Raw genomic sequence first — 26,400 nt, forward strand, 5'->3', positions numbered from 1 at the left:
GTTAGTTTAACATCTGTAGTATGCAAGGTCTTGGAAAAATTTTTGAAGGAGAAAGTAGTTAAGGGCCTTGAGTTGAATGGTAATTGGGACAAATTACAACATGGGTTTACGAAAGGTAGATCATGCCAAACCAACCTGATCTCCTTCTTTGAGAAAGTAACAGACCTTCTAGATAAAGGGAATGCGGTGGATCTAATATACCTCGATTTTAGTAAAGCATTTGATACGGTACCGCATGAGGAATTATTGGTTAAACTAGAAAAGATGGGGATCGATATGAAAATCCAGAGGTGGATAAAGAACTGGTTAAAGGGGAGACTGCAGCGGGTAGTACTGAAAGGGGAACTGTCAGGTTGGAGGGAGGTCACCAGTGGGGTTCCTCAAGGTTCGGTTTTGGGTCCGATTTTATTTAACCTATTTATTACTGACCTCGGAACCGAATGTAAGAGTGGGCTGATAAAGTTTGCGGATGACACAAAGTTGGGAGGTACTGCTAATTCGGAGAAGGATCGGGATATTCTGCAGGGAGACTTAGATGACCTTGTAAATTGGAGTAATAATAATAGGATGAGATTTAATAGTGAGAAGTGTAAGGTGATGCATTTAGGGATGACTAACAAGAATTTTAGTTACAAGCTGGGGACGCATAGGTTAGAAGAGACAGAGGAGGAGAAGGACCTCGGAGTCCTGGTTGATCGCAGGATGACTATGAGCCGGCAATGTGACACGGCTGTTAAAAAAGCTAATGCGATCTTGGGATGCATTAGGCGAGGTATTTCTAGTAGGGGCAAGGAGGTGCTCCTTCCGTTATACAAGGCGCTGGTGAGACCTCATTTGGAGTACTGTGTGCAGTTCTGGTCTCCTATGTTTAAAAAGGATGAATTCAAACTGGAACAGGTACAGAGAAGGGCCACTAGGATGATCCGAGGAATGGAAAACCTTTCCTATGAAAGGAGACTCGAGGAGCTCGGTTTGTTTAGCCTAACCAAAAGAAGGCTGAGGGGGGATATGATTGCTCTCTTTAAATACATCAAAGGGATAAATACCAGGGAGGGAGAGGAATTATTTCAGCTCAGTACTAATGTGGACACAAGAACGAATGGATATAAACTGGCCGTGGGGAAGTTTAGGCTTGAAATTAGACGAAGGTTTCTAACCGTCAGAGGGGTGAAATTTTGGAACAGCCTTCCGAGGGAAACGGTGGGGGCGAAAGACCTCTCTGGCTTCAAGATTAGGCTAGATCAGTTTATGGAGGGAATGGTTTAATGGGATAACGTGATTTTAGTCAATTAGGTAATAAAGTGCCATCGCTGGTAAAATGTGGGTCTGGCTAGAGAATCTTACCTGTATGCTCGGGGTTCTACTGATCGCCATATTTGGGGTCGGGAAGGAATTTTCCTCCAGGGTAGATTGGCAGAGGCCCTGGAGGTTTTTCGCCTTCCTCCGCAGCATGGGGCAGGGGTCGCAAGCTGGAGGATTCTCTGCGACTTGAAGTCTTTAAATCACGATCTGGAGACTTCAACAGCTGAGTTAAGGGAAAGTGGGTGGGTCAGCTTTTGTGGCCTGCATCATGCGGGGGGTCAGACTAGATGACCATAATGGTCCCTTCTGACCTTTAAGTCTATGAGTCTATGAGTGGTAGAGGAACCCAGGCCTACCTCCTACTTTAGGTTCTAGCGCAGGGACCCTGTGTTAGACAGCTAAGGTCTGCTTCTTACAATCCTCCACTACTCCTATTGTTGCCTGTTCACAGGTGTCATTCACAAAGTTGCACTCTGCAGTCCTTTCTTCCTGGAGCTCCGTTTCCTGCAGTTTCCTCCCAATCTGCTACTGAGGTGCTTCCTCAAAGCAATTTTCAGCCTCTCTAGTAGCCCCTTTCTCGCTACCTGAACTTGCAGCCTTTTATCCCAGCTGTTGCTAATGGACCACTACTTAGTTGCAGCTGGAGAAGTAATTGATCCATCTATTAACAGTTTCCTGGCTGCAATAGTGTGGGGACTGTATACCCCATCATGCTGCCCTTTCACAGAATATCACCATTGATAATAGAGTCTACACCTTTGCAATTGTGTTATCTGGAACAGTATCCTTGCATCAGACTCATTAAATCTCCATCTCTTCTTAATGTGTTACTTCTCTTTACTAGATCTCTTTCATTTTGGGGGGATGTGGTGTGATTGCCCATAAATTTTCACCAGTGCCTTTTGTTTCTTCTTACAAAGTCTTTAAAACCATATCTCTAATTTATACCATATACTTTCTGTAATCTTGTAATTTAGGTATCTAAAGAATATTTAATATGAAAGACACTATAGAAAATGGTTAGATATTTAAGTTCAACATGATACAACTTTCTATATCATGGCTGTTTTTTATAGATTTCATATCTCTGTGGCTAATTGTTCTTTTTCTAATTTATCTTTCGTTCTACATTTGACATCTTACTAATCGGAAGACAAATGCTGGAGTAACCCATCAATATAAATCACAAGGTAGCTAACTTTGATTGAACCATTCCAAGCAAATAAAGGAAAAATATCTGTGACTGTCAGAATGTATGTGTTGCAGAGTTCATTCCAAAGTTCTGTACACACAATTTAATGACAATCCATTTCTGTTGAAGGAATACAATTTTTTTCTAGACTCTGCCTAGATATCTCCCTAAGAGTACCTATAAAATATTTTTGCATATGATATTAGTGGGAAAGAACTAAAAGCACAGCCAGGATCTTGCCATTGTAAGTGCAATTCCATATCAAGTTTGATATTGTGTAGTTACAGTCAGTGCACTGCATACTAGTCATAGTGATTCTGCAATATGCTACTGAATGCATTCCTCATCTCTAACTATGGCCTATTACCTTTTACTTTTTCCTCTGTCACCTAGGCAATTATTTTACTGTTTGAGGAGAAAGAAGAGGCCTTTTTATTTTAGACTCTAAGCTATTGTATTTGCCTATTATACAGTAATCTCATCGCCATTTTTCAAGTCGAGGTACATCTGTTCTTTTAGCTTTAAACAAATCTAAACAAAACTCCAGGTTTGGCATGAGATCCAAGACTTCCCGATCAGTCCATGCTGGGGCCCTCTTTCTAGTCTGGGATTGCACGGCCATCTCTGCTGGAGAGCTCTGCATCGTTGCCACTGCTGCTGAGCTCGCCACGGTGTCCAAACAGAAACTGCGATTCAAACTGCCCAGACAGGAAAAGGAATTCAAGTTTTCCCGGGGTGTGGCTGGTCAGAGCATCCGAGCTCGGACTGCTGTCCAGAGCGTCAGAGTGTTGCACTGTGGGATAGCTCCCGGAGCTATTAGCGTCGATTTCCATCCACACCTAGCCTAATTCGACATGGCCATGTCGAATTTAGCGCTACTCCCCTCGTTGGGGAGGATTACAGAAATCGATTTAAAGAGAGCTCTATGTCGAACTAAATGGCCTCGTGGTGTGGACGGGTGCAGGGTTAAGTCGATGTAACGGCGCTAAAGTCGACATAAACGCCTAGTGTAGACCAGGCCTAAGACAGGTTCCCATGGCTATGTTGTATTGGGGACCCTCCAGCTCCTGGAACAGTTATGCTTTGGAAGGGTGCAACTGTGGCTTACAGCCATTTTAGCCCCCAACCAGCCCTTCCCCTCGGGCTGTAAACTTTGTCTTGTCTGTTTCCTGTGCTATATGGCATTCTTCTACTGTTTGGATATTAGTCATTGACATCTTGTTCAAATTTGCACTGGTCGCAACTTACCTCTCCTCCTTCCTACCTTAATAGTCCTCCTTTTAAAACAATTTCATGGTCGCTGTGGGACATTAAGATTACTGTTACTGAAACTGAACAACTTGTTCAAACTCATTGATGCTTTACATTCTTGATATATTATCTTCTCACAGCATAATTTACCTATTTTTTTCTGGTTATTCAGCAAAGGAAAAAATCAGCTCAGTTTCAGAATCAACTAGTAGTTTAGTTGTTATGCTGTCACAATAATCCACAAGTTAGGATAGTTGGTGTGTTTTTTTGTTTGTTTTTTTTAAAGTCAGTTTGATTAATATAAGAGCCTAGATAGACTTAAGTGCTGACAGAGAGTTTACCATTGTACAAGACACAAAGGAAGATATCGTTCCTTGCACTAAGGCAAGGCCTAGAGTTTTTGCCTAGGCAAAGGATGGACGCATACATTTGAAGATCTAAAGAATGGTAACAAATTTAAAATTTTTAAATAGTGTAGTAAAGCTTGAGCTGCAGGGGAGACACAAAATATACTCCACATTGCTCTGCTCTTGCATGCCTTATACTTGCCTGTCTAGTCACCCATGTATCTAGAATGACTCCTGTTATGTAATCGAATGTCAATTGTATAGCATTTAAAATGCAAGGTCTTCAGATTAGAATGAGTGTCTATCTTTGTATTGTATAACATCTGACACAGATAAGTCTCGTGTATTGGGGGGTCTCTGGGTGCTGCCATTGTCTGCCATAATGCAGTCTGAAAAAAATATACTTAGTTCTATTAACCAAAATAAAGTCAGGCATGGTCTACAAGAATAAATATATTGTCGAAATATGCAAAGCAACAGTCCACTTAAATTTAGAAATTGCTTTATTTTCTTTGGTGGTTTGAAGGAATTGGCTTTTCTTAACATGTCCGCCTCAGCATTGTGTTCTGCTAAAAATAAGTGACTGGTAATCACAACACAAATGGTTCTAATTTTGTCAGTTTGGTTGCTGAAAGTAAGAGTCGTTTGAAGGCTATTTTTTTTTTTCCTTACTGTAGCAGAATCCAGAAAGGTATAGCAACTCCTCACTTAACATCATCCTGGTTAATGTTTTTTCATTGTTACATCGCTGATCGATTAGAGAAAAAGCTTGTTTAAAGTTGTGCAATGCTCCCTTATAACATCATTAGGCTGCCTGCTTTGTCCACTGCTTGCAGGATTCTCTGGAAGAGCACCTTGTCCTCATGGGGGCTTGGAACCAGAGTGAGCCAGCAGCCCCCCATCAGCTCCCCTAAGTTCCCTGTAAGTAGGTGTGCGGCTGGGCTCTCAGTTGCCACGGTTCAGGTGTCTCTCCCCCTACTGCCATGTGCTGCTCCTGCCCTCTTCCTTGGAGCTGCTCCTGGGAGCCTCCTGTTTGCTGTGCAGAGGCGGGGGAGAGGGGTACAGATGTCAGGGTGTCCCCCTGCTCCTGTACCCCATCTTCACGGGGACGGGGGAGGGGGAAGACACACGACAGCTCAGGATGGAGGGAGCTTGCTGGAAGCTGCCGCTGAGTCTGAACTTGCTGATCTACTTAAAAGGGCAGCATACTTAAAGTGGTGTCAGTGTACTTAAAGGGGCAACGCATGTCTCTGTCACACACAGACATGCACTCTCCCCCCCCCCCCCCCAGCACTTTGGAAAGTCAGTGCCTGTGCATGTGCTGTCTGGAGGAGGGAGTGGTGCGCTCCAGCAGGATGGAGTGAGTTCATCATCACGTTCAATTTCCTCAGGGAAGTGTTTGCAGCCACTGCTGTGCGTCTATTGTGTTTCTTCCCTCCTGTCTCGGTGCATGCTGCCTTGTAGAGTGTGAGGCTATATTAACAACAACATGTTAACCCTTGAGGGCTCAGCCGAATGCTAGTTCATCATTTAGGAGCAAGGCATTCCCTGGGAAATATCCCACCGTCTTACTCCACCACCTCAACCAAGCTTCACAATCAGTGTACAGTATTAAATTGTTTAAAATTGTTTAAAACTTACACTGTATATGTATATAATGTCTTTTGTCTGGTGGAAAAAAAATTCCCTGGAACCTAATCCCCCTCCTCCATTTACATTTATTCTTACGGAGAAATTGGATTTGTTTAACATAATTTCGCTTAAAGTAGCATTTTTCAGGAACCTAACTACAACATTAAGCGAGGAGTTACTGTAGTTACATACTTTCAGTTTTGAGTGTCTGAGTTCATGGACTAATGTTTGTTCCAAAGACACAATTCCTAGTGAAATCTTACTGTACTGTGACAGATTCATCAGGACTTAGCAAAGCTGGTGTCTGTTAGCTTTTTTACATTGACTGAAAAAAATATTAATTGTTTTTTTTTTTTTTAAAGTCCTTACAAGTAACTGTTAGAATTAAACTGAAGACCAGAAGCAGCAGGTTCTCCTTATGCCATGGATGAGTCTAAGGGGAGCAGAGTCTTATTTAAAAGAAAATCTGTGATATCCTTACCATTTTGTTAGTAAATGTTGTGGTTGTATGCAGGTAGTCCTGTTTCTTGGTTGTTCGATTGTAACTGTAAAATTAACTTTATTTTCTGTTTAACTATCTGCTGCTCTCTCTAGTGTGTGGTTTTTTTTTTTTTTTTTTTTTTTTTTAATTAAGATATATTAGAGTATCTGTGCACCATGTTGAATAAGGACATCCTTTCAATTCTAAAGTGTCACAGTACGGGAATCCATGGTCAAGGCCTAGTGTCCCATGCAGCACATTAGATCTAAAATTTATATGTTAAGGATCCAGAATTTCTTCGAGAGCTTGCTCATGTAAATTAGCAGTATCTGTAGGGTCAGCTGTGGTGCCCACTTGAGGGCCGTGCCCATGTGCTGGTATCGAGGTGCCGCCAACCCTACATCCTCTCAGTTCCTTCTTACCGCCCATGACGGTAATCGCAAGAGCATTAGTGGTTCTTCAACAGCCCATTGTTTGTTGTCTTCGTATATAGTTTAGGTACTTAATTAGCCTTTAAGTTAAGTGTTAGGTAGTTTGGTAGTTGGAGGCCTGGCTGGGACTTCGCCCCAGAACGGGGCATGCCTCACTCTCCCAGCTTCAAACCACGCTCATCATGCAACAAGCCGATGGCTATTAATGACCCCCCAGGACAGTTGTCTGAAGTGCTTGGGGGAGTCCCATAGAAAGGCCAAGTGCAGAATCTGTAAGAACTTTTGCCCTAGAACCCAAAAGGAGCGGGATATCCACTTTGAGGGTTCTCCTTATAGAGGCTGCACTTCGTCCTGCATCCAAGCCCTCCCGCTCGGATCCCACGCCGAGCGCCTCGGCATCGGTGCGGAGCACACCAGGCTCTGCACGGCACTGTTCCCCCTTGTTGGTGCCGAAGAAGCGAGAAAAGAAGAAAAGCCTCCATGACACTGGAAGGGAAAGGGGTTTTGGGCAAAGGACTTGTGTCAGGCCATGTGCCCGCCCCGGGGCTTTACAGGAGTACCTGTGAGGTCGGAACCCCCAGCCCAGCCAGGGATCCACCTCTGACTCCCGGGAGTGGCAAGCGACCCCGACTTCTCCTAGGGCCCTCGTGGCTTGAAGCAGCCACGGCGGCTAAAGAACAAGCAGGCCAACCAGCACCGCAGACACTGCGCCAGGTGCCGGACTCGGCTAAGGCCCCAGTGCCTAAGGGCAAGCCAGGCATGGGACCGCCCCATAGGGCAGTGGAGCAGCCTCAGTCCTTAGAACGCAGGCGTAGATCCCCATCTGTGCAGCCTAGGACCCCAGCATCGCATTCTTGGTCTCCGGTTAGAAGGCCCAGATCCCCAACACCACGCTGTCCCCCAATGAGACATGGGACACCGGAGTCGAGGCACCCGTCCTTGTACTACCGGTACCGATAAGCTTCCCGTCAAAGATCTCCACAGCGCAAGTCACCCTTGCCCAGATGGTCTCGCAGATGGTCCCCACTGGGGCGAGTCGCTCCCAGTCGCGGCACCGGTCTCCATTCCACCGGCTCTGTTTGTCAGGCAGACACTGATCCTCGCCTCGCTGGTCGCTGACCAGGGTCAGTTGGCAGACTCAGACCTTGACGGCTCCACTCTGGTCGCTGGAAGAACAATGGTTGGACTTGGACCGGGAGTTCAGCCCCTCACCGGAGGAGGGGTGATTCGCTGCTGATTTGCGAAGCTGGTGCGGTGCCTGCAGCGACAGCATGCCAGCAGGGACAGTGGCCTGTTCAATGGCCGTACTGCTGATTCCATATTCCCACCAGTCCTCCCTGGTTGCCTCAGACAAACTACCACCGATACCGGAGTCTGAACACGGTACCGAATCCGACATGGAAGCAGCACATCGGACTCCAGCACCTAAGGAGCCATCCCCGGAGAAGGAAGGGGAACTCGCCCCTCCCCCAGCGGTGCACTCATCATCGTCGTCTCTGGACAAAGCAGTGGCAAGTCCCTCCCAAATGGGCAGTCCCCCAACAACTTCAAGGAGCACCAGGCCCTCCTTAAAATGGTGGCTACCAACTTGAACTTAGACTCCTCCGCAACCTCCTCAATTTTTAACAACCTCTTTAACGTTATATCTTCCTCCACCCTGGCCTGGGTTGTGCTATTTGGGCCTTCCAGAAGCCAAAAAGGCCAGAAGCAGTCATTTTGGGGGTGGGCTCGAAGATGCACCCTCCCACTCTTTCCTCAACTGCCTCTGCCCCTTCCAGTCGGCCTGGTCTCGGCTGACCTCAGATCGTTGGGTGCTTGAAGTAATATCCTCAGGTTACACCCTGCAGTTTGTGGCTGACCCTCCCTCCCACCCCACTTCCCCATCCCTCTTCAGGGATCCTTTTCACAAGCAACTCCTTGTCCAAGAGGTTAAGAATCTCCTGCGCCTGGGGGTGGTGGTGGAGGTCCCTTCCTCTACTTCCTGATCCTGAAAGAAAAAGGGGGCCTTTAAGTTAAGTGCATGTAATCCCATCCTCTCACCACCGCTCATGCTTGCTTGTGATTGTTGAGCCCCATGGCGGCCTGCGCTCAGGTGGTCTGACATGTGTGGCGCCGTCTCAGGCCCCTGCAGGTGTGGCTGGCATCAGTCTACGTCCCCAACAGACACAGCATGTACTGGGTGGTTTGGGTCCCAGACCACATACTAAAAGAACGAGGAGTACTTGTGGCACCTTAGAGACTAACTTAGAGTCATTCACCTGGTGGCAGAATCCTTCATCGGTGTTGGAGGGGGTTCCCTTTGTAGCTCCGTCTCCATTGGTGACTCTCATCCCTGATGCCTCAGACCTGGCGTGGGGAGCCCACCTGGGCGATCTTAGCATGCAAGGGTGATGGTCGAGTCACGATTGCTCCCTACATGTCAATGTCAGGGAGCTCAGAGCGGTTCGCCTGGCCTGCCAAGACTTCCTACCTCACATAAAAAGCAGGGCGGTCCAGGTCCTGATAGACAATACAGTGGCTATGTTCTGTATCAAAAAGCAAGGTGGAGCCAGATAGTCTGCCCTTTGCCAAGAAGCTCTCCAGCTCTGGGTCTTCTGTGTAAAACACGGCATCCATCTCGTAGCCGCACATCTCTCCAGGGCCAGGAACGATTTGGCAGATCACCTCAGCAGGACCTTCTTGTCTCGTCACGAGTGGTCCCTCCATCCAAAAGTGGTCAGCATCATCCCCCAGAGGTGGGGAACTCCCCAGGTGGACCTGTTCGCATCCAGGCAGAACAGGAAATGCCACATTTGCTGCTCGATTTGGGGGATTGACAGAGGCTTCCTGTCAGACGCTTTCCTACTCCCGTGGTCAGGGGCTCTGTTGTACGCCTTTCCCCCAGTGCTATTAATTCACAGGGTCATCATGAAGATCAAGCAGGACAGGGCGACGGTGGTCCTCATAGCGCCAGCTTGGCCGCACCAGCACTGGTTCGGCACGTTTCTGAACCTTTTGGTGGCTGCTCCATTACAGCTACTGCTCAGGCCACACCTGCTGTCCCAAAACCAGTCTTCTGCATCCAAACCTGGCGTTGCTGCACCTGATGGCTTGGCTGCTGCATGGTTAAATGCAGAGGAGCAGGAGTGCTCGGCCAGTGTCCAGCAGGCCCAGTTGGGCAGCAGAAAGCCCTCCACAAGAACAACCTACCTGGCCAAAGGGAAACAGTTTGCTTCTTGGACCTCGGATAAAGGCATTCCGCCTGAGTGGGCCTCTCTGCAGTTAATCCTGGACTACCTTCTGCATCTCAAGCTCCAAGGCCTGTCCCTTTCATCTACCAAGGCTGCTATCCTGGCCTTCCATCAGCTGCTCGAAGGTAGGTTAGTTTTCACCCAGGACATGACTGCCAGGTTCCTCAAGGGCCTCGAGCACATCTACCCTCCCATCAGGAAACCCGTCCCTCCATGGGATCTGAATCTTGTGCTGTCATGGCTCACTGGGCTCCCCTTCGAGACTCTGGCTTCCTGCTCTCTCCTTCACCTTTCTTGGAAGGTCGCATTCTTGGTTGCAATAATATCTGCCTGCCGGGTCTCTGAGATTAAGGCACTTATCTCGGAATCGCCCTGTACGGTCTTTTACAAAGACAAGATCCAGCTGCAGCCTCACCCGGCTTTCCTGCCCAAGATGGTCTCACAGTTTCATATGGGCCAGGACATTTACTTACCTGTCTTTTTTTTCCAAAGCCACATAAGTTGGAGGAGCGTAGGTTGCATTCCCTAGAAGTCAGAAGGGCGCTAGCCTTCTACATTGAAAGGACCAAGCCATTCTGCAAGTTGACACAATTGTTTGTCGCGGTGGCCAACAGGGTAAAAGGTCATCCAGTGTCCACTCAAAGAATTTCTTCTTGGATCACCGCCTGCATTCGCTGCTGCTACGATCAGGCACAGGTGTCACCTCCAGCAATTGTCATCACCCACTCAGCCAGGGCACAAGCCTCTTCGGCAGCTTTCCTAGCCCAAGTGCCTATTCAGAACATCTGTAGGGTGGCCATCTGGTCGTCCGTCCACACGTTCACGTCCTATTATGCACTTACCCAGCAGGCCCGGGACAATGCTGGCTTTGGTAGAGCAGTACTGCAACCTGCTAAACTGTGAACTCCGAGCCCACCTCCATTGATAATGCTTGTGAGTCACCTAGAATGGAATTGACATGAGCAAGCACTCGAAGAAGAAAAAATGCTTACCTACCTTTTGTAACCGTTGTTCTTCAAGATCTGTTGCTCATGTCCATTCCATTACTTGGCCTCCTACCCCTCTGTCAGAGTTGTTGGGAAGAAGGAACTGAGAGGGGGTAGGGTAAGTGGTGCCTATATACCAGTGCATGTGCGTGGCACTCAAGGGGGCGCCACAGCCGACCCTACTGCTGCTAAGGCAAAAATCTCGGACGACTGTGCACGTGTGCACGCACACATCTAGAATGGAATGAGCAACACATCTCAAAAAACAGTTATGAACGGTAGGTAACAGTTTTTTATATGGTGCTACTTCCCACCCCCACTTTCCTTTTATTTGGAGCTCTCCAGTTTAGACCAACATCACTTTAGTCATAAGAAGAACAAAAGGACAGGGAGGGCTCTAAGAGTCCCACTATAGCATACTGTAAGAGTGGGAGGTGTTATGGCCAATTAACATTTGTCTGAGCCATTGTTTCAGTCTTTATGTATTACTGTGCTTTGTATTGGTATGTCATTAATCTGCTTGTTGTGCAGATTTTATTTTAAAGAGAGTCTCAAAGATACTATAAAATTGAAAGGATAATTTTTATGGAACTTTCACTTATCTATTGAGCAATTAGGAAAATTTCATCTTGGTATGACCTGCTGCATAGTAAAACCAGATTTCAAAGACTTAATTATTGGCATTCTTCATGTAGAAATTTCTAGAAGACTTTACAATATACATTGATATATTAGTGCTCCCAGTGTATTTCAATAGAATTTTTAAGAACAGAATTATTGTCTTCAAACGTCATGCAGTTATTACTGTTAAAAATATTAAACCAAAGGCAAATTGACTACATTCAGTAGTATTTGAAGAGTAATTACAGCATAAGTAATCTTTGTTTAGTGTGTTAGAAACAGAATGATTTATTTGGGAAAGTCCTTTTACATGCTTTTAAAAATATATAAAATGTAAATCTAGTTCTAGTTAATTCCAAACATGGTGAGTCTGAAAGCAACACCAGATATTCTCAGAAACACTTCTCCTTTCTGTCTGTGCACACACCTGTCTATGGCCTCTTTGGGTATGTCTACGCAGTGATAAGACCTATGGCACAGCCATGACTGCCCCAGGTCAGCTGACTCAGGCTCGGATTGCAAGCCTATAAAATTGCAGTGTAGGTGTTCAGGCTTGGGCTGGTGTCCGGGCTCTGGCACCCTCCCCCCTCGTGACTTCAGCCTGAGACTGAATGTCTACACTGCAGTTTTGTAGCCCTGTAGCCCGAGCCCCATGAGCCCAAGTCCGCTGACCCATGCCAGCCCGCAGGCCTTTTATTCTAATGTGGACATACTCTTAGGTTTAAGTTTCAGCTTTGTTGTGGCTCTTTCTGGTATACAAACTCTTGCAGGGGGAAGAAAGTGCACATGAGCACCCCCACACCTTGAACAGTGCTGGGGAACAATATTGTGATGCAGTGCATCGATCTGGAAATAGAGTTGACCATCAACAAAATGGTGAAACTGCTTATTCGCACTGTGTTATCAGAGGCACAAAATAAAGTGGGGGGGAAAAAGGTGTTTCTCCAATCTTGGGGTCCTTTCTAAAGATAATAAGTACAACATTTTCCATTAGTAAGGAGATTTCAAATTGACAATGTCCTTCTAATTTCTCCTTGAGAATAGGATAAGGTTTTAGTAGAACAGTCCTCTCAAATTGAAATAGAAGCAGTCTGAAATCAGAGTTTGAAACGCTATTTAAATTATATCTACGGTAGTTTTCTTCCTCTGAAATGTTAAGTATATATAAAAAAAAATCCCAAGTCCCCAGAAATGGCAGATGTACCTGTACAATTGGAGGGTTAGGTCATTTAAAAATTGTTGCTCGTGCACATACAGAAGATGTCTGCCAACTATATTAAAGCATTATCAAGGTAACTCTTTATTGGAATCATATACTTCATTTGATAATCCGATGCAACATGTTTTATCAGGTAAAGTTGTGTGTGTCTGTGTACACATTATTGTAACGAGAGTTTCTGTTAATACTATTAGAGCTATTGCCCCCTTGACTGAAATTTCCTGTTTTTTAAAGAATACCTGATGTGTTTTGAGTCTGACTTTTTCACATGCTCAGGGTCTAACTGATGACCTTATTCAGGGTTGGGAAGAAATTTCCCCCCAGGTCAGATTGACAGGGACCTTCTGTGGCATGGGGCAGGGGTCACTTGCTAGGATCATCTGGGTATATCTCACTAAATCAGTTCCTTGCCAATTATGGGGCCTCAGGGATTGGTGCACCTCAGTCCCTCCTGTTCTCTATCTGTGGCACACAAGTGTCTCCTTAGGGCTGTAATACTTTGATCTAGTTCTGGTTGTTTGACTTGCTGTGGGGGTGGCATTTAGTGGCCTGTGATATAGAAGTGGTCAGACTAGATATTCTGGTGGTCCCACCCTGGCCTTAAACTCTGATTGTGACTCTAAAGTCTGCTAAATTAATCAGTTTACTAAATAATGTACAATTGTTGGTTTATTACAATATCCTTTTTGAAACATCCTTCTCCTTTCTATTGTAGGTCCAGTTGTTTATGTCTTGGACCTTGCAGATCGGCTGATCTCAAAATCATGTCCATTTGCTGCAGCAGGAATAATGGTGGGCTCGATCTACTGGACAGCTGTCACCTATGGAGCTGTGACAGTGATGCAGGTTCAAATTCACTTTTTTCTTACATGTTACTACTTCTGAAATAATTTTCTTAAGATTCTCTTAGCTGAATTTTTTCCTTTTGTATTTTAAAACTGGTGATAGCTTAGAGCTGAAACAGCCACAGCTTTAGAAACATACATCCAGCTGAGCGTGACACAGAGTAACTAGTGTTATCTATTCTTTAGTTCAGAGGCAATGATTTCTTGACATATGAAAGGACTGTAAAAGCACTGTGGGTAGAAGATTCTAAAACAGTGGCCTGATACTGATGTGTACAACAGGGATTCCAGCTATTTTCTTCCTGGCCTGACCTGTTTTTTGGTAAAGTTGCTGTGCACTTTCAAAACAGTTACTGTGCTCCACCTCAGGAAGATGAACAATTTTGTTGTCATTCCTGTGTATGCTTGAAAGGCCCTTTCAGGATGGAAGGTACTATTTGCATACAGTAAATGGAAGATTCAGGCCCCAATTTGGGGTTACGTGTGATCCCTTTGATGATAGCTCTGCCAGTGTAAAGGGGCTGCATAAACCCAGCAGAAATGGCTACTTTGGAATCCCCCGATGAAGGGGGTTGCCTCAGATGGCAGAGAAATGACAAAATTACTTTTATGTTGCTGACCCTTCACCTGGCTCGCATATTTTCGGCTGCTGCCATGGCCTTTATGGAGCCATTGCAACTTGGATTACATTACTTAGAACTGTAACTTTATTAATAATAAAGCTATTATTTAGTGATACAGGTATCAGCCCCTGCCTTTAGGTCTCTCTATTGCTGTATACTGAGTCTTCTCTGCCAGATACAGTAATGGACTTTTTATTAGTGACTAAACTTGGAGTTTATGAAAGTGGATTCTCAGTGCTATATCTGGATGGAGGTGGGGCAACATTAAGAAAGTTTGTTTAACATTTTCCAGCTCCTCTAGAACTGCTTGGTGAAAACTTGACAGGATTGGCAGGTTATCCCTCAATTTTTTTATTTTTTTAAATAGGCACCTGGCTTTAAGGAAATTAAAAATTATGGATCTATCAAAACCGGCATAGTGATAACCCTAAATATGCGCCACTTAATATGAGTCTAATCCTTAGGAAATTAGCTAAATCCCAGGTGTTTAATCTGAGCTGGCTAATTTCTTAAGATTTATTGTGGTCCTTGATTGGGAGAATGGCAGGTTGGGGGCACTATGCTGGGGAACCAGTGAGGTTTTTGTTCGCTATAAGGTGAGGCAGGCTAGAATTGTATGAAGAGTGAATTCACACTCACTCCCTTTTCCTCTTCCTAGGCCCCACTTGGTTATGGATAGTGTAACCTCTCTCCTGTTAAAAGTGTCAGATCCCTCTCCCTCTGTCTGAGGGCCAAAGGAGAGAAGCACTAAGGGTAAGTCTACACTTAAAACGCTGCAGCGCTTCAGTGTAGACACTACCTATGCCAACGGGAGGGCTTCTCCTGTCGGCGTAGGTACTCCACCTCCCCAAGAGGCGGTAGCTAGGTCGACAGAATTCTTCTGTGGACCTAGTGTTGTCTACACCAGGAGTTAAGTCTGTATAGCTAGGTGCCTCAGGCTACGTCTTCACTACCCGCCGATCCGGCGGGTAGCAATCGGTTTATCGGGGATCGACTTACCGCGTCTCGTGAGGACGCAGTAAAATCGATCCCTGATCGCTCTGCCGTCGACTCCGGAAATCCACTTCGACAAGAGGCGGCAGCGGAGTCGGCGGCAGCGGTCGGCTTTCCCCCGTCCTCACCGCCAGGTAAGCCGACCTAAAATACGCAACTTCAGCTACGGTATTCACGTAGCTGAAGTTGCGTATCTTAGGTCGGAACCCCGCTGTAGTGTAGACCTAGCCTTAGAGGTGTGGATTTTTTGCATGCCTGTGAGTCATAGCTGTACCAACGCAAGTTCATAGTGTAGACCAGGCCTAAGTTAGTTGCAGATATTAAACTACAACTGGGTAGGAATTGATATGGAGCAGATAGTGCTACTTCACTGGCTTGCTGGGCCAGTAAGAAATAAAGGAGGTAGGCACTTTGAAACTATTGCAGCCCCAGGGGGAAGGGACATAGTGGGCCAGAAGAGAGAGAATAAGAGGCTTGAATCCTTGGGGTGGAAGAGGAAGTTGAGGAGCAGGATAAGAGTCTCCTAGTTAACTCTCAGTTGGGAGGAGGTTGGTGAGGAAGCTGAAGACAAATTCTGCATGCATTGTCTTCGCTGCTCTAAGAATTAATTTACTCATTTAGCATTTTTTGGGCCACAGTAACTTCAGCTAATACAATCAGTATTACAGGCTGTGTTGACTAATGCACCCTTCAACAATTTTTGAAAAGTAAAGTAGACTTGCCTACTTAACTGAAAAAAAAACTTCCAGAAATGCTGTTGAGAGCTGTGCTGTGGCTAGTTATCTTCACAATATTTTCTTACCTGCCATCACACCCATTCTACTGAAGCTCTGTTTCTGTTTGTTTTTTTCAAGTGATCTTAAACAGTCTATTCTCTGTGCTGTACCAAATAAAGCCTGTGCTGCTCGTTTGTTTTGATACAAACATATTAAGACAGCCAATGTCTAAGACAACCAGTGCTTGTTACATTTCTCACTTTTGTGCTCTGCCTGGACTGTCATTTGAAGGTCATGCAAAAGTTAATTCTTTCTAGAAGTGCATCAGTGATGGTAGCAGCCTTGGTCAGTTTTGCCAAAAGACCTAGAGGACAGGTACAATTTTCAAAATTTAATGTCTGAGTTCTCAACCTATCAAAAGTCTACTCTAAAGACTGTCTACAAAACTGTGTGTTTTGAACGTGTGCCTACATCTTAACAAGTATTTAAATCTGAGTAGAGATTTGAGCTTTTTGAATGTATAGACCATTTCAAGTCTCTTTCTTGTTTAAACAAGACGAGAGCACTTAGTCTGACAGTTGGCTTGGCTGGTCTTGACCCACCAGTTAAAATGCAGGACATTAAATACAAAAGTCAACTGTCCCTATTTAAGAGTGACATTTTGCTAAAAATATATGACTAATAGTCACTTTACCATGAGGCTCAAGTGTGACCTTAATTGTAGTTTTGACAGTGCAACAATAAAATCTGATTTTTTGCAGTAAGAAATTATCTTAAATCATTCGGTAATAAAATTATGAAGTCCAACTAAAGATAAATCTTTTATTTTAGATTAGTATGTAGCATACAGAATTAAAAGTATAATTGCTGTTTTTGTTGCATGGTATCAGATGTTAACCTTAGTTTTTAAAAAAGGCTCATTTACATGAGAAGCTGCATGTGCAACTGGTGTTGTCATAGTGGGAAAACAGATTTGTTTTTTTATGATGCACAGAGAAGGAATACACATTACTAGTGTGCCCTCTCTCATGCTCTACTTCTAACCATTAATCAGAAAATTCAGCTATTGATTTGTATTCTTGAATCATAGCTGATGAGCAATTTTTAATCCCAGAATTAAAATTAATCTTTCCAAAGTTATGTGGCCTCCTGGGGATTTTAGAAAACATTCTATTGTACTATAAGGTAGCTTTAAAATACCTCTACCTCGATATAACCGCTGTCCTCGGGAGCCAAAAAATCTTACCGCGTTATAGGTGAAACCGCATTATATTGAACTTGCTTTGATCCACCGGAGTGCGCAGCCCCACCCCCCCGCAGCACTGCTTTACCGCGTTATATCCGAATTCGTGTTATATCGGGTCGCGTTATATCGAGGTAGAGGTGTATCTCAGAGACTTTACATTATTTATATGTAAACACAACTAGGAATAAGTACATAGAGAAGCACATCTGCCCCTTTCTGGGTAAGAAAAAGTTAATTATGTAATGACTCACTAATGCAAGATGAGTCACGCAAGAACTGGAAGTGGTAAGTCACCAACAGCAAATTTGATAAGTAGTGAAGGGCACCACATAAGAGATTTAAGCTTCATGTAAAATTTAATAGGATTATTTTAAAGTTTAGATGCCTGGACAGTTTGATACAAATCAGTAAAACGAGTTGGCAACCTTTCAGAAGTGGTGTACCGAGTCTTCGTTTATTCACTCTAATTTAAGGTTTCGGGTGCCAGTAATACATTTTAACATTTTTAGAAAGTCTCTTTCTAGAAGGCTATAATATATAACTAAACTATTGTTGTATGTAAAGTAAATAAGGTTTTTAAAATGTTTAAGAAGCGTCATATAAAATTTAAAATGCAGAGCCCCCCGGACCGGTGGCCAGGACCCCAGGCAGTGTGAGTGCCACTGAAAATCAGCTCGTGTGCCGCCTTTGGCACACGTGCCATAGGTTGCCTACCCCTGCAGTAAAATCTTTCAAAACTAGACACTTAAAGTATGTCCACTGCACAATAGCCATCTGACACTAAAACTTTTTGAACGTTTCACAGGTTGTAGGTCATAAAGAAGGTCTTGATGTCATGGAAAGAGCTGATCCTTTATTTCTTTTGATTGGACTTCCCACCATCCCAGTCATGCTGATACTGGGCAAGATGATTCGTTGGGAAGACTATGTGCTCAGACTGTGGCGCAAATATTCTAACAAATTGCAAATTCTGAATAGTATATTTCCAGGTAATGCAATTAAATCTAAATGAAATATGAAGTCTGTGCTCTGCCCATGTGAGGTGGGGTGTAGAGGGCAGTTTCCCTTTAAATGGGTTAATAATGCTCCCTTCCCTCTGACCCTCTGTCTAGTTTATTTTGATTATATGATCTTAAGGGCAGGGACTGTCTCTTACTCTGTGATTGTACAGTGCCTAGCCCAATAGGGCCCCAAACTCTGTTGAGGCTTCTATGCTCTATTGTAGTGCAAATATTAAAATAAAAGAACTATACATGAAATTTTAGTGTGAGAAGCTAAAAGTTGATGCCTAAAAATAATTTCTTCATTTAATAGAAATAGAATACTTACTGGAGAGAGGGATGCTTTATAATAAAATTGTTAGATTGTAGAAAACTAATTAGACTTGAAAGGCTAGATTCATAATGAAAACAAAGTTTTAAGTCTTCAGTTTGTTAGCTGGCAATATGATTTTTCTCTAGGAATTGGATGTCCTGTTCCTCGTATTCCAGCTGAGGCCAACCCTCTAGCAGATCACGTCTCTGCTACTCGTATTCTGTGTGGAGCTCTTGTCTTTCCAACCATTGCCACCATAGTTGGCAAGCTGATGTTCAGCAGTGTTAATTCTAATTTACAAAGGACAATTCTGGTAAGATGATTTAAGAAGATTGTTTTTCAGAAATGGCCATAATAATGGTATAAGGAGTTGTAGTAAATATTCTGTGTGAGCAGAAGGTAAAAGGAACATACATGGAAGTAGAATTTAGAATGGTATTTGACTGATGTGCTTTTTCATAAGATGAGTATTTTCAAGATGCCTTGTCTGGACTTCTCAAACTGTCGGTCGCGACCCCGTTTTATGGGGTTGTCAGAGCTGATGTTAGACTTGCTGGGGCTGAAGCTGAAGCCTGAGCCCCACCGCCCAGGGCTGAAGCCGAAGCCCAAGGGCTTCAGCCCTGGGTGGCGGGGCTCAGGTTACAGGGCTCCCACCTGGGGTTGAAGCCCTTGGGCTTCAGCTTTGGTTCCCCCACATGGAACAGTGGGGCTTTGGCTTAGGGCCCTCCTGCCTTGGGCAGTGGGGCTCAGGCTTTGTCCCCCCCTCTCCTCCCACCCGGGGCAGCGGGGCTCAGGCTTCGGGTCCCTCCCTCCTGGGGTCATATAGTAATTTTTGTTGACAGAAGGGGATCACGGTGCGATGAAGTTTGAGAACCCCTGGTCTATACGGTGGGCTGGAATCACCAATGTAATTTAATCTAAAATGGTAAATTAATCTCGACCCAGAATCCTAGACAGGACTTAAACAGACAAACCAAAAAACCTACAAGTCGAAGATCTAAACAAAGTAACCAGAGGGTGATGTGGAAGATGATGGGGAGGGGACCCACCAGTGATTTCCAGGGTAAGCTGGCTATCTCTAAAGGTTGCTTGTCGATAGCCAACCCAGTTTTGGTGTAGGGAGATTGACTGTTGGGGCTATTGTCATGCAGGTATTTGATGCCATGCATAAGGTACTGTTGCACCAGATTATAAAGGTTGGTAATACTCAGGAGATTGATGGCTTTTCACACGTGGGGTTCCCAAACTATATTGAGGCAGTTCACGGAATCCATGTGCCTATCGTTTGCTCCCTGCACCAGGCCTCAGCGTTTATAAACTGAAAGGGTATTGCTCCGTGTTGCACCAAGGGCTTGTTGACCACCATGTCAGGTTTACAGTAATAAATGCAGGATGGTCTGGAAAGGTCCACGATGCTAGGATCTTTCAGAACTCAGCTATGTTTACCTTAAGGAATAAAGGATGTTTGCCCCCCCTATGGACATTATCCTGGGAGACCTGGTCAATGAAGGCATTCCCTGGCCTCTGGGATAGAAGGAAGGAACGGTTTAACTGTTACAGAATGACAGTGGAGCATACAGTTGAAAGGAAAATGGTGCTGTTTATGGGCTAGGTTGGAAGTTGCAAGAAAAACCTTGCCCAAGAAGATAGCTGCATGTTGTATTTTGCACAGTATTTCTGAGAGTAAGGGAGAAAGCCTTAATGGCTCGTGGGAGGCTGAGGTGCAGAGACTTGCTCAACTTTTTGAACAGCCAGCAAGGTATACTCTAGAATATGGAAACAGCGAGGCAGTACCGTCAGGATGCCTACTGCTCTTACTTTGAGTCTCAGGCCTGACAATGTGCATCTAGCTGTTATCCTGCGCAGGAGAGAGCAGAATTGCAGTCTCTTTGATGGGTGGTAGAAGTGGCATGTTGTGGAACTCCTTATTGTATCTTGGGTGTACACCTTTATACTTACAAAAAAAACGTAAATTTTGCCTGTTATGTACCATGCATTGTGGACGCGCTATGAATGAATTTTTAATGGATTGTATTATTAAACAACAACTTGTTACATAACCATAAATAAAACTTTAATTAAAACAACAATGAAATAGATCTTTACAGCAGTGGTCTCCAAACTTTTGAGGGTCATGCCCCCCTTACTCTTGTCCCACCCCTCTCCCCCAGAGCAGGGGCCGGGAGCGAGGCTACGGCTGGGGGAGGGGAGGAGAGGAGTGGACGGGGTAAGGGGGCCAAGGCTGGGGCTGGAGATGGAGATGGGCCTGAGGCCCAGAGTGGGACCTGGGATGGAGCCATGGCCAGGGGGTGGAGCAGGAGCCGCAGCCGAGCTGCAGTGGAGGCAGCAGCTGGGCCTGAGGCTGGATGCAGCTCTGCTCCCCGCCCTCACCCTTAGCCTTGGCCCTGGCCCCGTGCCAGTTGTTAAAGGTTTGTGTGTGTGTGTGGGGGGGTGGTATCTAGTTGATTTGACCCTATAGCAGTGGAGAGACATCTCCATAAGAGACACCTGCAAAGGAGTGCGGGCTAGCAGTTTGAGGACTGTCAAAGCAGTGCATGGCCCTAACTCAATTTACATTGAACTCAGTATGGTTTGAAAGAGGACTCCAAGGCTTGCATTAAATGCAAAGTTAGTGCACTCTAATGAATTGCATCTTATGTATGCAGGCATTTTCACACCAGACTAACTTGAGTTAGTGTGGACTAAACCCCCTGTGTGGACAAGACCTAGAGAAGACCACTTGGGATCTGTTCATGTGTTTGAAGGGTTTTTACAACCGTGAGGACTAAAGACATATCTTTAATGAAAACTTAAGTTTTACAGAAATTGATGGTTTTTGATCCCTTCTGTATTTGCCAGAGGAAGTTCCCTAATTGCCCCTAGCAAGTGGATTTTTCAAGTTCCGATTAGTTTTTAGTGGGACTATTAATTAGTGTGTTCTAGATTTTATATTCTGGGAAAACGTCTCATTTTTGTTATTTAATATGATGGGTTTTCATTTTTTGTCAAAACTCATAAGTGAATAAAAGCTTCCAAAATGATTTATAAACCCAGCATGTAATCCTTTTATGTAACATGAACATCTGTAGTACTCTGTTGTGACAGAAAACTTGCCTCAAATATTCATTTGTAATTGCCCTAATTACCCTAACTTCAAAGGAAATACTTCTTGTTTAATTTTTTTTTTTTTTTACAACTAAGAGGAAAACTGAGAAGATGTGATACTGAACTTGTTCTGTAAGTCTTAAAAATGTCTCTCTTTATTTCAGGGTGGAATTGCTTTTGTTGCTATAAAAGGAGCTTTTAAAGTTTACTTCAAACAACAGCAATATTTACGTCAAGCTCACCGCAAAATTTTAAATTACCCAGAGCAAGAAGGAGCATAAGGCTGTGATCTCCAGCTGTCATACAATCTCATCTACCAGATTCTCTTGTTGTATAGATTCCATCGTTATTGCACAGTAGTGGAGACTTGTGATAAGTTGCTGCTCTTATTTTTTTTTTTTTTTCAAATATAATAAAGCACTTTCTTGTGGCAGGGTAAATCCGCTCAGAAATTACTGAACCTAAGAATGTGATTTGTTTTCATTTTTGTGTATTTCCTTTGACAGGCAGGCAGGCATCTGAATCATACCACATATGCTGAATTAAAAAAAAAAGGAAAAATGAAATTGTGCAGTTACTGATCAATGCACAGACTGTATCCAAATCCCTTTTTTGTACGCTTAATAAAGTATCTGCACAATATTTGCATACACAGACCATCCAATTCAACACTAAGGATACCATGGAGGGATTTTTTTTTTTTTTAAGAAATTTTGTTTGAGTAGCTTATTGCCAAGGAGAAATTTTTCTTGGATTTTATGTAATAAGGATTCCCTTGTTCGCAGTTGAAGCTCTGAAATAGATGTAAAACAGGACGCCTAAAATTTATACAAAATATTGGATAGACAAGCAGAAGACCGATCCTTTTCTAAAGGGTCCACATAAGCCAACTTTGACCACCTAGAGTATGAGCTAGTATATGACTTCCAGCTAATTTTGCTACTATCTAATTGCAGACAATACAGTGTCTAGTATTGCTATGTCATGGCTCCTTTGCTGTCTTGTAACTATTATTATTCCATCCACCTCTAGAGAAATTACTTGGGAAAGTGAATTTCAATCACTTATTTTTGTAATTAGAACTGCTGTTTAGTAATAAGAGATTGTATTTTGAGAGTTCCTTTGTGATTATGCAAATAACTACTCAAATAGTAGTAGAGGCTAGAGAGCATTGGACAATGAGCAGGTAACTTGATTCTCATCTGTCAGTGTACAGACTAAAGGATAAAGCTTAATTCTCTAATAAATTAAGATAATTTAATAATGAAAACAGTAAAAGCCTATCGTAAAAATGCAGATTTTAGTGATATGTCAAAAGGGGAGACCCTAGCACTTAAATCAGTAATTTTACTTGTTCATAAATCCACATTTTTCAATGGAAATTAGCAATTACTATACCAATGTTAGTGTTAATTCTGAGTCCTATTTGACAAACAATGTGGCCATTTCATATTAATGCAAGACTTAGCCTGGATTTACAGTAATTGCCAGTGCATAACAATTGAATGATGTTTTTTTAAAGTTCTCATTCTTAAAGTTGTTTCCTATTTTTTTTATTCCTGATAGTATGTCAAATGCATGGAGAAGGGTAAGCATTCCCCATAGTGAAGTATTGGTAAGTAAATGTTGCTTTTCATCACAAATGAAGCAACTATAGAGTGGACTTCATGTCTGATTGCAATAATGTATGTTAGTGACACTTAAAAATATGGTACTTTTTTATATGTTACCTTAAATATTGAGAGTGTAATATTTTAGAAATGTATAAAAAGTATATACAATGGCCAACTAGTATTCAGAAACTATAGTTGTTGAAAATTATACATGCATAGCTGATAATTTGAGAATCTTGCTAAAATTATTGATAAATTACTATAATCTCGTAAGTCTGCTGATTATGTTGGTCTCAAAGATTGGTCTGACTTTTTTATATATTTATGTACACAGCAGCCACCTCTGATTTTCTGTAATATAAGTTTTCAAACAATGTAATACATATTTCTTGCAGAATTCCTCAGTGCAAGGAGAAGGCTTTTCAGTGGTCTTCACTGTGTAGATTTCCAAACACTTTGTAACTCTTTTTTAAAGTCTCACGCAGAATTTACTAGTGCAAATTATTTGTTTTAACATTTTGTTCTGTAGGAAAGCTAACTGTCTTCTTTGAAAACTGAACCTGTTGTACATCAGATGATTATAAAAGGAGTATAAAATGATTTAAACTTAGTGGGAGAGAGTTATTACTTTTGTTGCTGTATTGTAAAATCTTGTTTTTAGTATTAATTATAACCACATGGATTAGGTTGAATAAATATTTTTACATTCTTTAGGTGTATTTTGTCCATTGAACAAATAGTGCCAAAGCCTATGACAGAAGTAGGTTTTAAAATTGATGACTATTGAATCAGAAAGTAGTATACCATTTTTTTTTAAATAGACATCCCATGGTTAACCTTATGGAATTTAAGAAATACTGTTTTTTGGGGGGTGGAGACCTAAGGCTCCATTTAGTTTGTGATTTGAACTTTAAGCATTACTCTTTTTCTCTCATGAATCAGTTATCAATAAATGATGAAGAGTGCATCATCTGAAATCTGCCTATTTTTTATAAAATCAAAGCCATTACTATAATTTGAAGGAATTAGTCTAACACTGATTTGGGATTGGGCAGGACTGGATGGCTCTGGATTGGTAGTGCAGTACAAAATATACCTGGAAAATACACAGCTCAATAAGGGAGGAGGATAGTGTGTGAAGACCTGAAACCAATACTAGCTAGTGATCCATGTGCATCCCACTACTTTCAGAGCAAGGAGCACTGGCCTACGCTATTCCATCACATATTCGGTACCTTGGTTTGTCTTTGCCCTCAATTACATAAACATTTAGGCACTGCTTTTTTCTGGAGACCAGTTCAGTGATTTGCAAGCAGAATGTGTGTCTGTCTTCTATATCTTAAGCCTCATCGTTATTGAGAGTGGGGCCTTTCTGTCCTCTTCATTCCTATTTTTGGTTTGAAGAGGTTTGTGCCAACACTCTCGCTGTGCTAACTTGCTTTTCTGAGTTTGTGTTAGGGAGTCTGTCTGTCTCAGTATATCCTTGTAGCTTGGAGTCATATCTTAAAAGGCAGCTGAAGGTCAATCCTACATCATTGTTGCCCCTGCCCATCTTTCACCTTTTGAGTTCTGATTATCACAGACCTTTCCAGCCACGTACCCAGCAGGGAAACGATGGTTATGTCTGCACTGCAGTTTGGAGGTGTGATGCTGGTGCAGTTAGACTCACTCTTGCTCAGCTCGAGCTAGTGGGCTAAAAATAGCAGTGTGGATGTTGTGGCACTGGCAGCAGCTTGGGTTAGCCACCTAAGCTTGGACCCAGAGGGCCAGGTAGGCTTCGACTCTGGTGGCTAGCCCGAGCCAAAGCCAGATGTGCAATGTTCACACTGCTATTTTTAGTGTGTTAGCTCAGGCTGAACTAGCATGAGTCTGTCTACCCAAACTGGGCACCACACCTCCCAACTTCAGTGTAGACGTACCTAAATTCAGGAAAGAACTTTATGCTTAACTTAAACATCCATATGTGCTTAAGTGCTGTATAGGGATGCTTTTCTGAATTGAGGCCTTGGTAGGTAAGGACAACAGCAGACAGTTTGAGGATCCCTTTCCCCTCTCTATAAAATGTTTCAAAAGGTGCTATAATGACCTTAACTCTTGGAAAAGCTTCCTGAAGCTGAAGATTCTTGTGGTTTGGTTTAATTAGAAAATATTCCTATTAGGGTATTTTATCCTCAGAGCTGAAAATGCACCTTGAGCATTGGTTCCCTGCTTGCATAGCTATTAAATTGATGTAGATAACAAGGAAGGGGCATATAATTATCAGCTGGGTCATGATCCGTCTAATGACACAGTCAATATACCTTTTTGGTCCCTATATTGGATGTCTTTCAGATATGACAAACAATGAGTGCTTATTTTCTTCTAGCAGGTCATTAAGGGTGGTTTTGCTTGCCTTTTGTCATTGCGAGAAATTCAGAGAGCCAAGCAGGTTCCAGAGCTGCCCTTTTGGCTGCTTTCAGTTACACTGTTGAGTAGTAACTTAACTTATAGCCTGTTTTGTGGGAGCTCCCATCCTGGATTGTAGTCTTTTTAGGATATATTTCTAGAATGATATCTCCTTGTCTCTTTAGCTTAGTGGACACTTTAATATGGGCAACTTATGCAAAAAGGATTTACTGAAGCCAAAGAGTTGCTGCAGTTCCTACTATCAGAGGTATTTTGAATTAGCTATAATGCTAAAGCGTCCAACTATCATTTGCAGGTTAACATATACATTTATACCTATATGATTATCTTTTGGTTCTAAAGGTCATGGCAAAGTGCAGAAGGCATTCGATTTCTACACTCTTCTAGATGATTAGGAATTCTCAATCACTTAGAGGTGGATTTTTTTTCGCTCCCCAAGGAGCATGATGCCAGAAAATAACACAGGAGAAAGTTGAAGGTGCGTAACTACTTGTGGAAAATAAGCAGTTAGTCTCTGCCTGATTTGTAGAAGCACATAGCTCAGTTTTTTTTACTGAATTTTCAATAGAACTGAAACCCATTATTTTGTAATGCTGCTATCTTCAATAAAAGTTAGTTTTCTCTTATTACAAGACATCTTGAATATTGGTTTAAACAGCTATAAATATAAACAATGACTAATAGAGACAATATTGAAAAACTATACATAGGACACCACTAACATGAATTGCTTTTGCTTTCCCATTTATTGATGTGCTATAGCTTACATAATATTTCCTCAGATGTTCATTTTAGTATTTTTGTAAAAGCTGGTGTAGTGCACCCCTTGTGTGGTCAGATGTGGCAG

The 26,400-nt window shown here is 43.1% G+C and overlaps 1 protein-coding gene across 1 annotated transcript in view; it reads left to right on the top strand.

Annotated features, from left to right (window-relative positions):
- Window positions 1-23,856, top strand: part of MARCHF5 (membrane associated ring-CH-type finger 5) — a 67,613-nt gene extending 43,757 nt beyond the window's left edge. The window contains exons 3-6 of the mRNA XM_024199003.3: window positions 13,408-13,538; window positions 17,921-18,104; window positions 18,576-18,742; window positions 21,699-23,856. Coding sequence (XP_024054771.1) covers window positions 13,408-13,538; window positions 17,921-18,104; window positions 18,576-18,742; window positions 21,699-21,815 — 599 coding nt within the window. The 3' untranslated portion in view covers window positions 21,816-23,856. The remainder of the gene's footprint in view (window positions 1-13,407; window positions 13,539-17,920; window positions 18,105-18,575; window positions 18,743-21,698) is intronic.
- Window positions 23,857-26,400: the final 2,544 nt, after the last annotated feature.

The sequence above is a fragment of the Terrapene carolina genome, unplaced genomic scaffold (genome assembly GCF_002925995.2).
Source record: "Terrapene carolina triunguis isolate 2854851 unplaced genomic scaffold, T_m_triunguis-2.0 Scaffold95, whole genome shotgun sequence".
In the NCBI taxonomy this organism is placed as follows: domain Eukaryota; kingdom Metazoa; phylum Chordata; order Testudines; family Emydidae; genus Terrapene; species Terrapene triunguis.